This window comes from Solanum verrucosum, unplaced genomic scaffold (assembly GCF_900185275.1).
Source record: "Solanum verrucosum unplaced genomic scaffold, falcon-dt-bn FXZP01000205.1, whole genome shotgun sequence".
Lineage (NCBI taxonomy): Eukaryota > Viridiplantae > Streptophyta > Magnoliopsida > Solanales > Solanaceae > Solanum > Solanum verrucosum.
Window position 1 is genome coordinate 446,512 of NW_026019950.1, and position 16,896 is coordinate 463,407.

The following is a 16,896-nucleotide window of genomic DNA, read 5'->3' on the forward strand; positions in this document are numbered from 1 at the left end:
CCTTAATGATACCAATAAAGTATATGATGTTGATTTAGTATCAGTTAAGTGAAAATTATCAGTCTTAATGAATGGGGGTATGGACTGTAATTATTTATGAGAGAATATGTATTTCAGGAATTACATTGGATTTGGATATGAACTTGTAATTATTTTAAATTTTATGGCCCATTTACGTAGTTTCCCCTAATAACAAGGCATATGTCTTAGACCCTCAATTTTGGGGCCCTAAATATTCAAAATGATTATTTATGATAAAAAAACTATATTTTTTTAAAATTATATATTTTATTTTCTTTAACGTCTTTTGTACTTTGTTAAAATATGAATTAATAGTGAAAAGTGTTCAACAAAGTGAATTACTATATATTTTTTTATTTCTTTCAAAATTTTAGTTTCAAGCATTACAACAAGCATATGAAAGTAGGGTATTTCAAGTTATCAACTTCTTGAATCAGATTTGATGATTCTAACACTTATCTTTATTTTAAATTTGTCAACTTATTACTTATAGAATTATGTTAATAATTCATATAATAATTGCGTCACTGAAAGGATGTTTTTCAACGTTGAGTTAATAAAATCTTATTGGGACTAATAACTGAAAAAACAATATTAAATACTAAGATTTTTCATCTAAGTAGTGTAAGAAAAATATTTTGGAATAAATATGTATATGAAGATTGTTTATATTTTAGGCCTCAAATTGAAATTTCTGCTTAGGCCCCATTTACGTTGAGCCGTCCTAATATTTTGTATAGTAAATACACCCCTTAATGGGGTGATGGTAGACAAATTGAAAACTTAATGGATCTTACGTGTTTTATGATGAAATCAGAAATGTAAATGACTCTATTTTTAAGCAAAAAGTTATTAGTAGCTTCTTTATTTTTATAAATTTTGTGTCAAACTAAAATAGGACAAACAAATTAAAACAAATGAAATAATGAAAAGAACAATATTTATATTAAAACGATAATTGTTATGTAAATAAATTCAAAAAAATCTCCAAAACATTTAAAGTCAAATAGCATAAGTATAATGAAAATTTAAATTGGAGTGAAATTGAGTGTCAACAATACAAATATTAAAAACTAGGAAAATGATCAAATATATACCTTTGCTTTCATTTATTGATTAACTTCATCCTTTAATTATACAATTGACTCAAATATATCTCTATCGTTATCAAACTTTATCAAAATACCCCTAATTTAATACATTCCCCCAAATTGACCCCATTCCCCCAATTCAGTTAAAATTATCCGTCTCCCTCTTTTGACCCGACCCTAACCCACTAATTTAACCCATACCAATTAAACCCCAAAACAAAATTTCCGACTGATAGATTCGACAGTCAAAGAAGTTGAAGCTGATGAAGGTTTAGGATCTCGAAGATCACAAATTCATAGATGGAAGAAACTGCCGGAAAAATCTTATTTGAGACACGACATCATGCTTCTAGCCCATATATTTCCAATTATCCTCCAAATCATCAACAGGTTTTACACTGATTTGAATTTTGTCTTCCTTTTGATGAATCTCTTTAATTTATCCTCAATTGCTTACATTCTTGTGTTTGGTTTAGTTGAATGAAGACGCCAAAAGCGGTTATCTTTCAAGATTGCTTTCTTCCTCAGGTACATCCATTTTTTTTGTTGAATTGGGCAATTGGTGAAGTTACTACAACTAAATTGACTGAATTCTGTTTAAACTGAATTTTTATCCCACCTTATTTTGTTGCTGTTATTAACTGTTATGCTTTCTACATTGCTTTCTTTATTGTTTTCCTCTTCTTTTACTTGGGTTTGATGCACTTGAGCTGAGGGGTCTGCGTACACTTTACCCTCTCCAGACCTCACTTAGTGGGTTTCACTGGGTATGTTGTTGTTGTTGTAAATTTAGAAAATTTTATGTTGATAGATGAGAAAGGCAGATTTCTTTAGTTTCATTTTCCTTGATGTGATTTAAATGCAAGGTTTTTTTTTTTGGTTATATGAATGTGAGCTTATTCATTAGTTTGTTGAATAATTGGTTAGCTGGATATAGTCACCTTTTGGGTGTGAGTTAGATTTTGTTTTAGGTTGATAGAAATCTCACCATGGATCATGAAGACGAAGGGAAGTTCCAATCGTTCTTCCTTTTGGAATTTGATTACAGAAATGGAATTAGTTTAAAAAGAATACATTGGGTTATTTATCGAAACATGAAAAGAAGATATGGTGTTACCCTATAAGTTTGTTATTTTAAACTATGTATTGAAGTCACTCATCATCACTACTTAAGAATGACATGAAGCCCCAAGGCCTAGCTCAAGCAGCAAAAGGTGGAGGATTTGTGGCTTAGGTCGCAAGTTCATGCCCCACACCATGCAAAGCGAAGCCCGGTATTAAGTGGAGAAAGGTAGAGGGGCGGGCCCATTATCCACCGATTTTAGAAGGCTGTGATTGGTCCAAAGGGTGGGTCACAGACGGATTTCTCGGTTATAAAAAAAAAAGAAAAAAGAATGACATGAAATATTGGAAACATTAAACATCGGTAGGGATATAGGTAAATGTCCAAACAAGCGCTACATAGATGTATTGCATAGCAGTTTGAGATTATCAGAAGGCTGCATTGCATTCTCGAGAATATCTTATTTGATTGTTGTGATTTCCATATACATAGGCTTATAGTGCATATTATCTCTGAGGTTCTTAACTGATGAGATTCTTTTTCTTCTTTTGCATTTTGTTTTGGTTTCAGTCTCATTAGCTTGGAGGCATTGTGTTCACATTAGTTTGCATAAAAAACAATCAATTATTTCTTTCAGTTTTGAATTCACATGAAATTTAGGCAATTTGTCCCTCTAGTCAAACTATCTGTGGTTTACTAGTGCAGAGATTCACGAGAAGAAAGAATAGGTTATTATATTAAAGTTTGATAGAGAATAGATTGAATTTTTAGACTCAGTTGGACTATGCCACATAGTATCAGAGAAACCTATGAATGCTGGTCTCAAATGAAAGTTGACAAATTCATCAGGAAAGCCAGGGAGATGATTCCTGCCTGTATATTTTGGTGTGTCTGGACAGAGAGGAACGGAATCACAGATGCTTTGATTCGTTTTTAACTCCTCGCCACACTCTTAAAGCTAGATGTCCTTTATGGTTATATAGTTGGCAAAATCTATCTCAACACTTTTTGTACCAAGCTGACTTCTCCTTCCCTCTTTTGTACTTATTGCATCTTCTTGATTCCTATTATATAAAGTTTCTTACTTCATCCAAAAAAGGAGAATAGATTGAAATAATAGGGTGAAAAGAGGTACATTATCTAGTTGAGAAACAATAGTATCTAAGTTACGATCTTCATAAAAAAAGTATCTAAATTACAATTAGATAGATAGTGGTAGTTTAAAATTCTTGAAGGATAAGCAGCTTTCCTTTTGAGGAAATGAACCAAGGAAATTAGAAGAAAATAACGATGTAAAAAGAAATTAGGTCAAGCAACTTTATATGTAGAGAGTATTTGTTTTACTTCACTTGTTGTTCAGACCTTTTAGTTAAAATTATCAATTTTTGTCATGTATGAAGGTATTGCCCAGCTCAAGGAGAGATGGAGAAAGCATGGGCATCCAACAAAAGTAAGGAGATATGCATCCTTGTTTGTTTCCCCAAGAGGTGATCTTGTGGCTGTAGCATCTGGGAATCAGATAACAATCCTGCAGAAGGATGATGACTACCAAAAACCTTGTGGAATATTTGTCTGTAAGTTTCATGAACCTAAAGTAGAAGCTAAAATAGAAGTAACAAACGGTTGTGGCAGTAACCTCCTTTATACGTCAAGAATAGGGCAACTATTTTAACATGTCAAAGGTTTTCTTTGTTTTTCATGTGAAAGCTGCCTTCCTGCCTGCAGCTTGTCAGTGTTTTTCTTGCTCTTTTGATCCTATTTGGTCGTTCAACCAAAGTTATCTATTATTTCCACACTTATCTATTATTTACTGCCTCTGTTCATCTAGGCAAAAGCATTACTTCATTCCATTGTGGGGCATGGTCTGAAACTCATGATGTTCTTGGTGTTGCTGACGATAGTGACACAATCTATCTCATCAAAGCTAATGGTGAGGAAATTACCAGAATTTCCAAGGGTCATATAAAAAGCTCTTCACCAGTAGTTGGCCTGATGGTGCAGAATGATGCTGATTTGAAGAAATCTTGCTTGTAAGTTCAATTATTTGTGAAGGTTTCTTCTCTCTCATATTTTTCATCTTATTTACTTAGCTTGTACATCTATATTTGGTGGATAACTCTTTTTCAGGTGTACCTTCACTATAATTACAGCAGATGGGTTGATTCATGACATTGAGATCAGTCAAGATCCAAGTGCATCTGTTTTCTCACCCCTTGCCTCGAGCAGTGGGACGATGCTGAAGCAGTTTCCACATGATATGATCTGCCTGGATTACCAGCCAGAAATGAGCTTATTTTCCATAGTTAGCAGTGCTGGCGGTTTACAGCTAACTACTAATGGTAGCTCAAAGTCTCTTAATATATCTGAACATATTTATGAATTGGTTCTTAATTTTGTTTTAGCAGACATTTCGAATTGATGCAAGCTACCCATTACTTTTCTTTATCATTGATATTATTTCTTTTCTAGGATTGTACAGTCTTTCTCTTTGCCGGAAAAGGGGAAACTTAGCCCTGGAAGTTGTCGTTTCTACTCAGTTTGAGGGTATCTTTTCTATCCCGAAAGATTATGTCGGTCATATAACTTCCTCTAAGGTGTCAATATCACCACAGGGAAGATTTGTCGCTACTCTTGATATGGGAGGATCTTTGAATACCTTTAAGTTTGATGAGGAACAGCGTTCTCTCTCAAAATGTTCTTATGGAGAGGGAAATGAATTACATCAGGGAAATAAGGAGTCAAATAAGGGGAACATTCTCGTGAATGGGGTTACAGATTTTGCCTGGTGGTCTGATGGTATACTTGCTGTTGCAGAAAGGAATGGCAACATCACTATGATTAATATATGTACCGGTGCTAAGCTATGTAAGACGGATGAGACTATGTATTCATTGCCCCTTTTAGAGAGAATGCCACAGTTGTCGGGAAAGCTTTTTCTACTGGAGACAAAACCATCCATTCAGAACAATGAATCGACTAAAGATATTAGAGCAAGCAATTTTCATCTTATGGAGTGTGATTATGGTGATATGAATAATAAGTTTGACTGGGCTAATTTCCGATGGAGCTTAGTTTCATTTTCTGAACGATCCATTTCTGAAATGTATGATATATTTATCTCCAGACAAGAGTATCAGGCTGCTCTCATGTTTGCCGATCAGCATGGGCTAGATAAAGACGAAGCTCTAAAGGCACAGTGGTTGCACTCCTCCCAGGGTGTAAATGAGATAAATACACTACTTTCAAATATCAAGGATCAAGTTTTCGTACTTTCTGAATGTGTGGGTCGATTTGGACCAACTGAAGACGCAGTTAGAGCTTTGCTTGATCTTGGACTTCGCATAACTGGCCGTTACAGATTTTCTGAGCCTGAGGTTGATGATCATAGTAAGGTGTGGGATTTTCTTGTGGCAAGACTTAAATTGTTGCAATACAGAGACCGGATAGAGACATTTCTTGGGATAAACATGGGCAGGTGATAATATTATTGCTCCCTGTTCTTTTTTCTTCTTCTATTGTGAATGTTTTTTGTTCTGGATTCATAAGGTTTATATTGAAAGACTGATTGGAAAGTTGTGATGCTCACAAGCAGTCTTGTTGTTATTACAAAGCAAGCATTCTGTTCTTTATTATTGTCTATGAAGCTTCTAAACTAATTAGATTTTCTGGAAGTGTCGACAAAGCTGAAAACTTCAAAATTGGGATGAGGTTCCAAAACTACCATGTCGCCTTTGACTTCCACATTTAACTTGATTTTGTGGTTGAGATGTGTGATGACAAGTTTTCATTTTCAAACTGTAGCATAAACTTCTTCTAGGGGCATAAAGTGGCTTGTCGCTCAATGACCCAACTGTGAAATTGTATGTTTTTTTTTTCTTTTGTTTAATTTTGTTTCTTTTCCTATATTTCATTAGGTGTGCTTCTTATCCTGTCTTTTGTATTGGTCCTACTGATTTTGAAACTAGGACAAATCATCATGCTTTTAAATAAAGTAGTACTCAAATGGTTTCTACTGACTTGAAACTTAATGACTTAGCCTTTTGCAGGTTTTCTTTACAGGAGTACAAGAAATTTTGTAGTTTGCCCATTAAAGAAGCTGCAATTGCACTTGCAGAAAGTGGCAAGATTGGGGCATTAAACCTTCTCTTTAAGCGTCATCCTTACTCCTTAACTTCCTCATTGTTGGATGTCTTAGCTGCCATCCCTGAGACTGTTCCGGTGCAGACTTATGGGCAGCTCCTTCCTGGGAGTTCCCCTCCTCCAAGTATTTCTTTGAGGGAAGAAGATTGGGTTGAGTGTGATGAGATGGTAACTTTTATTATCAGCAGAGTCCCTGAGAGTCATGAGAGCTATACTCAGATCAGAACTGAGCCAATTGTAAAACAATTTTTGGGTTCTCAATGGCCTTCAGTAAGTGAACTATCGTCTTGGTACAAAAAAAGAGCCAGAGATATTGATACCCTAAGTGGGCAACTCGATAACTCCATGTGCTTGATTGACTTTGCTTGTCGCAAAGGCATTTCTCAATTGCAGCCGTTCCTAGAGGAGATTTCTTACTTACACCAGCTAATCTATTCTGAGGAGAATGAAGAAATGAATTTCTCCATGAGTCTTACTAGATGGGAAAGCTTACCTGATTATGAAAGATTTAAATTGATGTTGATTGGGGTCAGAGAAGATACTGTTATTAAAAGACTACATAGTAAAGCAATTCCATTCATGAAAAAGAGGTTTCACTCTTTGACTGTGCCTTCCAGAGATGAGAAAACAGATTACTCAGCTGAGTCATTTCTGGTCAGATGGCTGAAGGAGATCGCCACTGAGAATAAATTGGAGATGTGTTCAGTTGTAATTGAAGAGGGTAGCAGAGAGGTCCAGAATAATAACTTTTTCCATAATGAGGCTGAGGTTGTAGATTGTGCTCTTCAGTGCATATACGCTTGTTCTGGTACAGATAGGTGGAGTACGATGGCCTCCATTTTGTCTAAACTTCCATTTCCACGTGGTAAGCCTTTGACAAAATGCTATAATCCTGTCATTACCAACCCCCCCTCCCCCAACCTTGAGAACAAAGAAATTTCTGCTTTGTCTTCTTGTGATTTACTATCTTAGCAACCTGTGGCGGTTTTGCTAAGCTTCCACCTTCTCTTCTTTCTCTCTCCTCTCCTCTCCTCTGCTAGTGTGGTGCTAAAAGTTGATTAAATATTAGTCTTAAGATTTCTTTGAAATCAGTTCTTGATACATGTAATTTAAATTTTGATTAATATTTAATGATGGATATTTCATGTATTCTCATCTATGCTTTTCTTTTTTGGGTCATGTAAGTAAAAATATGTCACTGGCTTGCATGAAATGAATAGAATTCCAAAACTAGTTGATTCTTACTTGTGTTTGATTCAACATTTTTATTGAATTTTTGAAGTTTGATTACTTACTGACTTTTCCCCTTATTCTCCTTTTCCTTTTTCGCCCTCTCTTTTTAGGGAGGGGTGGAAGTTGCCATTTGCCTATTTATAATTTCCGGTTCGGATAAAAACTGTTGTTAAATGCTTGGCATAGCTGGTAATTTAATATTATCATAGTCGTATTGGTTCCATACTAGTTTGTTTCTCGTCTCACATATCTCTTTCTTTGTATTTTCAATGTCAAACCGCTTGTGACTGACATCAAATGAGTAGCTGAGTAATTGAATATTCTTATTTAACTTTTACTGAAGTCACTACTAATCTTTTTCCTTAAGAGGTTACGACTTACAGAAAAAGATAAGAAATAATTGTCCAAATTGTGGTTTAACAGATTCTGAAGCGGCAAGTCTCAAGGAAAGGTTGAGACTCACAGAAGGTCATATTGAAGCAGGAAGAATATTGGCGCTTTACCAGGTTAGGTTTTACCTTTGTATGTAGTAATCATGTATAACCCAGATTTTCTTTCTCTTATCCCCCACAGGATACTGCTGTTTCCGTCTAGGCTAAGTTCCGCAATCTAGTGTTTTCGTGATCCAAATTGTCATCAGGCATCTGTTGGATGATAATAGTACTCCCTGGAACCTCTTTTGTCATATTCATTCATAGGAGACGTGTTCTCTCACTCTCATATGGGGTGATTGTCTGTACTCCCTCATTGCCACAAATTGCTGCTTACAATCCTTTTTATGGTTTAGCAGCCATAATTACCCGGCCTGGGTGCATCTTTGAATTGTTTAAAGCATATGCTAAATTGGTCTTAACTTCCACTGCTATTGCCAAACTTCAAATCACAATGGTCAATGTTTCTGATGTTTTTTTTTTCTTCCCAACAAATTGTGGTGCCATAAAGACGCTGGCTTTACTACTTCTTTATATATATATATACATCTAGTTTCTTGGTGTATGCATTGTACGTGTATATTTTTGAAACTGTGTGTTGCACGTGGATATCAAGTGGTGTAGTATAGAGTTCTGTAAAATAATGTTCACTCTGTACCAATCCTTTCCTTTTAGTTTCTCCTAAAAGAATGCCACTTTTTTATATTTAAAAATAATGTACCATGAAAATTCTCATTTTGTTCTCGATGAGATGACTCATAGCCACATTTTATCTAAGTCTCATTTTTGACTACAAATTTCAAATGTATTTTTGTCTTTCTGAAACTCCGTGCCGAGAATCTTATGCCTCAATTCCTGCTTGTCCAATAGACGAATGTTAAAAATATGAGAGATTATACATCAGGTTAGTTCAAGAATCATTTGGTTTATGTAAAACACAAGCTCACTTGATTTGTCCAAAATCACTCACCAAATATTGCTATTTAATTATAAAAGCTTATTTTATTGCACTTATTAGTATGTTGTTCTAGTTACCTGCAACAGCCTTCTCTTTTCGAACTACTATTTCATAGGCATGATTTTTTTTTACACACTTTAAATTTGCCTTTTACAGACAAATCCGTGGAAGTTGCAATATCAAATGAAACCCTTCACATTAATTTTCCCTTAGTTACGAACCAAATAGCTGCACCTCAAGTCATCTTATAAATCTAGTCGTCCAATTGTTTAAGAAAACTTGTCAAAATGAAAAAATACTGTTTAAACACTGCAGGACATACAAAACACTGTTATGAACACTGATTTTTGCGAAGGGAAACAATGGAATATGAAAACCAGCAGGTGGACAAACATAAAAGTAAAAGTTACCTAATATCTGATAAGCTTCATATGAAAAACCTCCTCGTTGTTGTACAGAATGTCAATGATGAGGTCCACGTGACGACTGATCTGCTGTGTGCACAATAAATTTTTCATATTTATGAAGTTCCAATTTATTTTTATCTTTAAAAGGTATTGTATTAAATATCCAGCAACCAGAAGGTGTTGTGAGGAATTTACAAGAGGTAGCAACATTACATATTGGGTAATGAGCTCAAAATTTTTATCATGACCTCAATATCAATCATCTTGACATCGACAAACAAGTGATGACGATTCTCACTTATCACATGTACTTAATTTTTTCATGTATAATTATCTAATCAAAGCATTAATTTTGTATATTGGTATTACTTTACAAACTCGAATACTGTATTATTCAGCAAATGCAAGGCACGTGGCGAGAAACTAGTAATTTTTATACAAATGGATCATGTTGTAGCTTGTAGTATTGACTACTGATTGTGGTAGTGAATCCTTCTTTGCTTTTTGTAATAACCTGTGTAATAATAGTTTCCAACTATTGTCCTGTAATTCTCAGGTCCCAAAGCCTATCAGCTTTTTCCAGGAGGCATATTCTGATGAAAAGGGTGTAAAGCAGATAATTCGTCTCATTTTATCCAAATTTGTTCGCCGACAGCCTGGACGATCAGATAATGATTGGACAAATATGTGGCTTGACTTGCAGTCTTTGCAAGAGAAAGCATTTTGCTTCATAGATCTTGAGTATGTCTTGATGGAGTTCTGCAGGGGATTGCTGAAAGCAGGAAAATTTTCACTTGCGAGGAATTATTTGAAAGGTGTGGGTTCAGTGTCGTTGGCAAATGATAAAGCAGAAAACCTTGTTATTCAAGCTGCCAGAGAATATTTCTTCTCAGCGTCAAGTCTTTCTAGTTCCGAAGTAAGTTCATTTAATCTAATACTAGCATAGGAGTGATTATGTGATCTTATGTTAAAGTTGCAAAGACCGTAGAAGTCTCTACTCGTTGATGAGTTGTCTTGCTCAAAAGCTATAACCTGCCCTCGGAACTTGCTATTCATTCTGCCTGATGTTTCACTCTTCCCAAAGGATATTGAAACAAGTCCTGATCTGAGACTTCTCTTACTGCTGATAGTGTGTATCATGTTCTAGAGAATTAGTGAAACAAATAAATCTCTTCTAATGTTGCCTCTTCGAAAAAAAAACAGATCTCTTCTAACATTGTTCATTTTGCTAAAAAATGTGGCAGTAGCTTTTGGTGTATTTGGAGAGCATTTTGTTTCCCTGACCACTATCAAAGAATTATTTAGAATCAACTTCTAGGGATTTGGTTATGCTAGAATCTGAAAATGTTATGGAGGTGCACTATATCCTTAGAAGTGATGTTTGGATTGAATGAAATTGATGGCACCTTTGATGGATACCTTTGCCTTTTTGTCTTTAATGAAACCGGTTTTTCCTTAATGACAACGAAGGACATGCTTGCTTGTTTTTGTCTTGTTACATGAGAGAAGGATGTTGTATTTGGTCTGCCAAACCTCAAATTTTGCACACCCCTCCCCTGTAGAGCATTCAAAAGGTTGCTCTACTGTCTGTATTGACATTAAGCATGCTTGTTCAGATTAGACCTTCAACTAGTCAATCAACATGCAAGGGTCTGACTTAGTACCTTATTCCTTTTTAGTATGCCCTGTTCTGGTTATAAAAAAAAAACAAGTGTGTGGCTTAGTGGTCAATGTAGCGTATATTAACCTTGGAGAACAAGGTTCAAATTCTAACAGACTAGCAGAGACAAAAAAACTAGATGATTTTTCCCATTTGACTAAGCTTTGGTGTGCAGAGTTACCTGGTAACTGTGTTGGTGGGAGGTAGCAGGTGCCCGGTGATATAGTCAAGGTGCACACAAGCTGGCCAAAATATTGCTGTTGTGATAAAAAATAAAGATGCATTCTTTCTTTAGTTAAAGTGTGTCCAGAGTATGTTCCGGGAACTAATGCTTTTCACTGGTTGCACATATTCTTCGAAAGTAGTCCAATGTAAATTGAAATGACAATGTATTATGCTGCTGAATTCTGCAGATTTGGAAGGCTAAAGAATGCTTGAATATCCTTCCAACTAGCAGAAATGTGAGGGTGGAGGCTGATATAATTGATGCTGTAACTGTTAAACTTCCCAACCTTGGTGTCACCTTGTTGCCAATGCAATTCAGGCAAATTAAAGATCCGATGGAAATAGTTAAGTTGGTTGTTACAAGTCAAGGTGGAGCTTATCTGAATGTTGATGAGATTATTGAACTAGCCAAACTTTTTGGGTTAAGCTCGTACGACGACATATCAGCTGTACAAGAAGCTATTGCAAGAGAAGCTGCAGTGGTTGGAGATCTCCAACTGGCTTTTGATCTATGTCTTGTTTTGGCCAAAAAAGGGCATGGTTCGGTCTGGGACTTATGTGCAGCACTGGCAAGAGGTCCTGCCCTTGAGAACATGGATATTTCTTCCAGAAAACAGCTGTTAGGTTTTGCTTTGAGCCACTGTGATGGGGAATCAATTGCTGAGTTACTACATGCATGGAAAGATCTGGATATGCAAGATCAATGTGAATCTTTAATGGTGTTGACTGGGACAGAGCCTGAAAATGCCTTAGTTCAGGACTCAACTATGTCCTATAAACCACCTTGTACCCCAGATAAAACAGACTTAAAGGAGTGTTCTGACCAGGAAGCACAACTTAAGCAGATTGAAAATGTACTCTTTCAGGTAGCCAAAGATGTACAGGTGGATGGTGATTGGACCATTCCGTCCATCTTGAGAGAAAATGGAAAACTATTGTCATTTGCTGCTGTGTATCTTCCATGGTTACTTGAACTGAGTCAAGAAGCAGAAAACAATAAGAAATTCAAATCCAGCTTGTTTTCAGGGAATCGATATGTCAGTCTAAGAGCACAGGCAGTGATGACTATCTTGTCCTGGTTAGCAAGGAATGGTTTTTCCCCAAAGGACAGTTTGATTGCCTGTGTTGCTAATTCCATTATGGAGTCGCCTGTCTCTGAGGAGGAAGACATCCTAGGATGCTCTTTCTTATTAAATCTTGCCGATGCCTTTTCAGGGGTGGATATAATTGAAAGAAACTTGATAACAAGAGAGAATTACAATGAAATAACCAGCATAATGAATGTTGGGATGATATACAGTTTGTTGCACAATTGTGGAATCAAGTGTGAAGACCCTGCACAAAGGAGGGACTTGCTTCTGACAAAGTTCCAGCAGAAACATAAACTGATCTGCTCAGGTGATTTTGTTAATTTTGACCAATAGATCTATTATTGTTTGCTGTATTGTGGAGAACTTTCTGTATTTTTCTTTGCATGTTCATTTTTCTTATTGCTATCCAAATGTCGTCTTCTAATTCAGATGAAAAAGAACAAATAGACCAAGCACAATCTACATTTTGGAGAGAATGGAAACTGAAGCTAGAAGAGCAAAAGCGCAATACAGACAGTTCAAGGAGTTTAGAACAAATTCTCCCTGGTGTTGAAGCTGCTCGCTTCTTATCTGGGGACATGGACTACAGAGAGAATGTTGTTTTATCATTTATCGAGTCCATGACCCCAGAGAAGAAACACAGTGTGAAGGATGTACTGAAGTTGGCCAATACTTATAGCTTAGATTGCAACAAGGTATGCACTGTTCTTGAACAGAACCGTAAATGAGATAATGAAATTACAAGTTCTAAGATGCTAGAAAACTAAGGGGTCACATTGGTTTTGGGTATCAGCAAAAATAGTCACAGTATAAAAACCTGTATTAGGTTCTTCAATGTCTGGTTACCATTTTCATTTTCTATATAGATAATACTTAAATAACTTATACGATAATTTCTGTATTGTTTTATACCGAATACAGGATGGAATAACTAATACTTGGATTAACTAAACTGGGATAAACCATATAAAAAGGCAAATACCTTGATGTTATTGTACTCATTTTCTCCAGACCACACTGTTCTTCAGAGAAAAACATACTTCTGGAAAAAAGAACCAAAATGAAAAGGAAAATTGTGGTAAACTTTAGCTTAATCAACAGCTACCACATGCTAAAGTTGATTAAGCTAAAGTTGGATTATTTGACCTGACAATCAAAATACTCCATTTTTGGTTATCCAATGCCATGGTTAGTTTCAGTGTTTCACTGCAGACAGATACATTGCCGCTTCACTTTCTTTCTTATTCACCGTACTTTTTGCTGATCTATTTTTTAATAAAGATCTTAAAATGTAATTCATTACCCTTTTATTTTTAGCCATTTTTTTCAGAATTAAAAATTAATTAAAAGTCTTTTTATAGAATAATTTGTTTACAGGACAACATTATACAATAGGATATATGGAATATGGGAATTCTAGACCACTGGTGTTGATTGTCACTCCTGGTGCAATGCAGAATTCTCTTAACCATAAATGAAAGAAAAAAGTCCTACAGAAGTACAAGGGTTAAATAGAAAACCAAATATTATACAATATTAAATCAAACACAAGTTTTAAGTTAAACATCATATAGGTTATTTTTAAAAAAAAGTCATCCATCGTATATCCAACTTTCAATACAATAAACCTAACACTCGATAAAAACTCCACATTATAAACCCTGCTTTACTAATCCCTGCATTATTAATTCCTGTATTACAAATTCCGTATAACTTACTGTTTCTCCCACTGCTCCTCTCTTATTTAGGTGCTGCTGCATTATCTGAGATCTATCTTTGTTTCTGACGCTTGGAGCACTGATGATGTTAGAAATGAAGTGTCAAATCACAGAGTAGAACTACTTGCTTGTGCTGCAGAAACAATAAAATGTATTTCCTCGTCGATCTACCCTGCAGTTGATGGACATGATAAGCAGAGGCTTTCTCTAATATATGGCCTGCTCTCTGACTGCTACTTGCAGCAAGATGAACAAAAGGATCCAATGCATCCTCATTCTATTCATATTGCTCGTTTTTCCAAGATTGCTGAAGAAGAATGTTGCAGGGTGTCCTGTATCGAGGATCTGAACTTCAAAAATGTTGCTGGAATTCAAGATTTGAACTTGGATTGCTTCAACAGTGAAATTTCTGCTCACATCAATGAAAACAATGTTGAGGCATTGGCAAACCTGGTCAAGAACCTTCTTTCCGTTCGTGATGGTCCTGTGCCTGATGGTCTCTTGTCTTGGCAGTATGTATATGAACATCATGTTTTAAGTTTGTTGACAAAGTTGGAAGCTAGAACTGAACAGGGGGTCGATATTCAAAGCTCTGAAAGTCTTCATTGCTTAATCAGTGAGATTGAGCAGACTTACAATACCTGCTGCAAATACTTAAAATTTGTCCCAAATCCTGCTCGTCTGGACATTCTGAAACGATTCTTGGCCATCATACTACCTGCTGAAGGATCTTTCAAGTCTCTGCCCTGTGGCTCAGGTTGGCAGGTGTGCCTTGCCATGCTTGTGGATACTTGGCTCAGAATGTTGAATGACATGCATGAAGTTGCACTCCTTGAGAATTCGGAAGAAAGATTCTGCTTAGAATGTATAATGATGTGTCTGAAAGTTTTTGCACGTCTAGTTGCTGGGGAAAAAGTCTCATCTAGTCAGGGGTGGGCTACAGTTATTGGCTATGTAGGCTATGTTCTTGTTGGTGATGTTGCTGCTGAAATCTTCAATTTCTGCAGAGCGATGGTTTATGCTGGTTGTGGCTTTGGAGCCGTTGCAGTTGTATATGATGAAGTCATGGCTCACTCCCCACATGAAGCTGGATCGCTGACGGACTTTAAAAAAGAAGCTGCCAGCATCCTGAATCTTCGAAATCTCTATCTTAGTATCTTGAAGACCATCTTGCAGGAGTTGACTGACGAATCTTGTGAGCATCAGTGTCTACACTATTACTTGTCATCTTTGAGTAAATTAGATGGTGACTTGGATAATCTGCAGAGTGTTAGACAGGCAGTTTGGGAGAGATTGGAAGAGTTCTCTGAGAACTTTCAGCTCCCCAACCATGTTCGAGTTTACATACTGGAGCTTATGCAACTTATTGCAGCTACTGATAAAAGCAGCAAAAGATTTTCGTCCAAGCTACAGGTGGAAGTTCATTCTTGGGAAGGTTGGGAGAATTTGCATAATGCATCTGCGAACTGCGAGAACACTGCCACTGATGGGATTTCAAATAAGATAGATACATCTAATAAGTTCACAAATACCTTGATTGCTCTAAAATCTACACAGCTGGTCTCCACTATTTCGCCCAACATAGAGATCACACCCGAAGATCTTTCAACTGTGGAATCTACTGTCTCTTGCTTCCTTGGAGTATCTAAATTTGCTGAATCTGAATCTCATGTTGATGCATTATTAGCTATGCTCCGAGAATGGGAGGGGCACTTTAGTAGGGAAGAAATTGAAAAGGATTCTGGTGAGGTATCTGATGGTAGAAACAGTTGGGCTAATGATGATTGGGATGAGGGATGGGAAAGCTTCCAAGAACCTATTGAAGAAGAACCAAAGAAGGGTGCTAAACTTTCAGTTCATCCTCTTCATGTCTGTTGGATGGAGATATTCAGAAAACTACTAACTATATCCCAGTACAACAAAATGTTGAAATTGCTAGACAAATCAGTGGCAAAGCCAGGCGAAGTATTACTAGACGAAGAGAATGCTCAAGGTTTGAGCCAGATTGCAGTTGAAATAGATTGCTTTCTAGCCCTTAAGTTGATGCTCTTGTTGCCATACGAAGTAATCCAGTTGCAGTGCTTGGAATCTGTCGAGCAGAAGCTGAAACAAGAAGGCATATCTGACAAAATCGGCGTGGATCTTGAGTTTTTACTTCTCGTTTTATCTTCTGGAGTTATATCAACTATCATCACCAAACCTTCATATGGTACCACATTCTCTTATATTTGCTTTATGGTGGGGAGCTTCTCTCGACAGTGCCAAGAGTCCCAGTTATCAAGTTCCAGACGTGGTGAATCTGCAGAAAGTGAGAGTATATCAAAAGATTATATTGATCTTTTCCCAAGACTGATCTTTCCCTGTTTTGTCTCGGAGCTTGTGAGGTCAGGGCAGCAGGTTTTAGCAGGATTTCTTGTTACCAAGCTCATGCATACAAATCCTTCTCTTAGCTTAATCAACATAGCAGGTGCTTGTCTCACAAAGTATTTGGAGAGGCAAATACAAATACTACATGACAACCCCTCCTCTAGGGATGGGGTGGGATCGTCTGAACCATTGGTAAATACGATATCCAGTTTGAGGGATAGGATGCAAAACCTGATCCAATCCTCACTATCGTCGCTTTCACATGATCATAGATGATTATAACATTTGAGTTTTCCCTTTTGTTTTTGTTCATATGCCAGTCATTGTTCTTTGAAATCTTTGTACAAACTTTGTAGCCAGAACATTTTAGCAATTTTGCTGGAGCGTAAATGGTGATATATTCAAAAGGGAATGATATTTGTATACCAAAACTCAAGCAACTTAAACTACTCTACTTGCATCCCTTTGTACATAAATATTTGGACAATGGA

At 36.4% G+C, this 16,896-nt stretch overlaps 2 protein-coding genes and 1 long non-coding RNA gene across 3 annotated transcripts in view; 2 read left to right on the top strand and 1 right to left on the bottom strand.

The window, feature by feature from the left end:
• Window positions 1-16,896, top strand: part of LOC125813770 (ubiquitin-60S ribosomal protein L40) — a 275,584-nt gene that overhangs the window by 164,113 nt on the left and 94,575 nt on the right. The window lies entirely within an intron of this gene.
• Window positions 1-16,896, bottom strand: part of LOC125813787 (uncharacterized) — a 193,651-nt gene that overhangs the window by 8,574 nt on the left and 168,181 nt on the right. The window lies entirely within an intron of this gene.
• On the top strand, window positions 1,341-16,836 carry LOC125813712 (MAG2-interacting protein 2). The gene is made up of 12 exons (XM_049493166.1): window positions 1,341-1,502; window positions 1,589-1,640; window positions 3,576-3,749; window positions 4,004-4,205; window positions 4,303-4,514; window positions 4,645-5,650; window positions 6,222-7,180; window positions 7,972-8,054; window positions 9,901-10,260; window positions 11,418-12,627; window positions 12,750-13,015; window positions 14,069-16,836. The coding sequence occupies exons 1-12, from the start codon at window positions 1,413-1,415 to the stop codon at window positions 16,679-16,681; spliced, it is 7,227 nt and encodes a 2,408-aa protein (XP_049349123.1). The 5' UTR covers window positions 1,341-1,412; the 3' UTR covers window positions 16,682-16,836.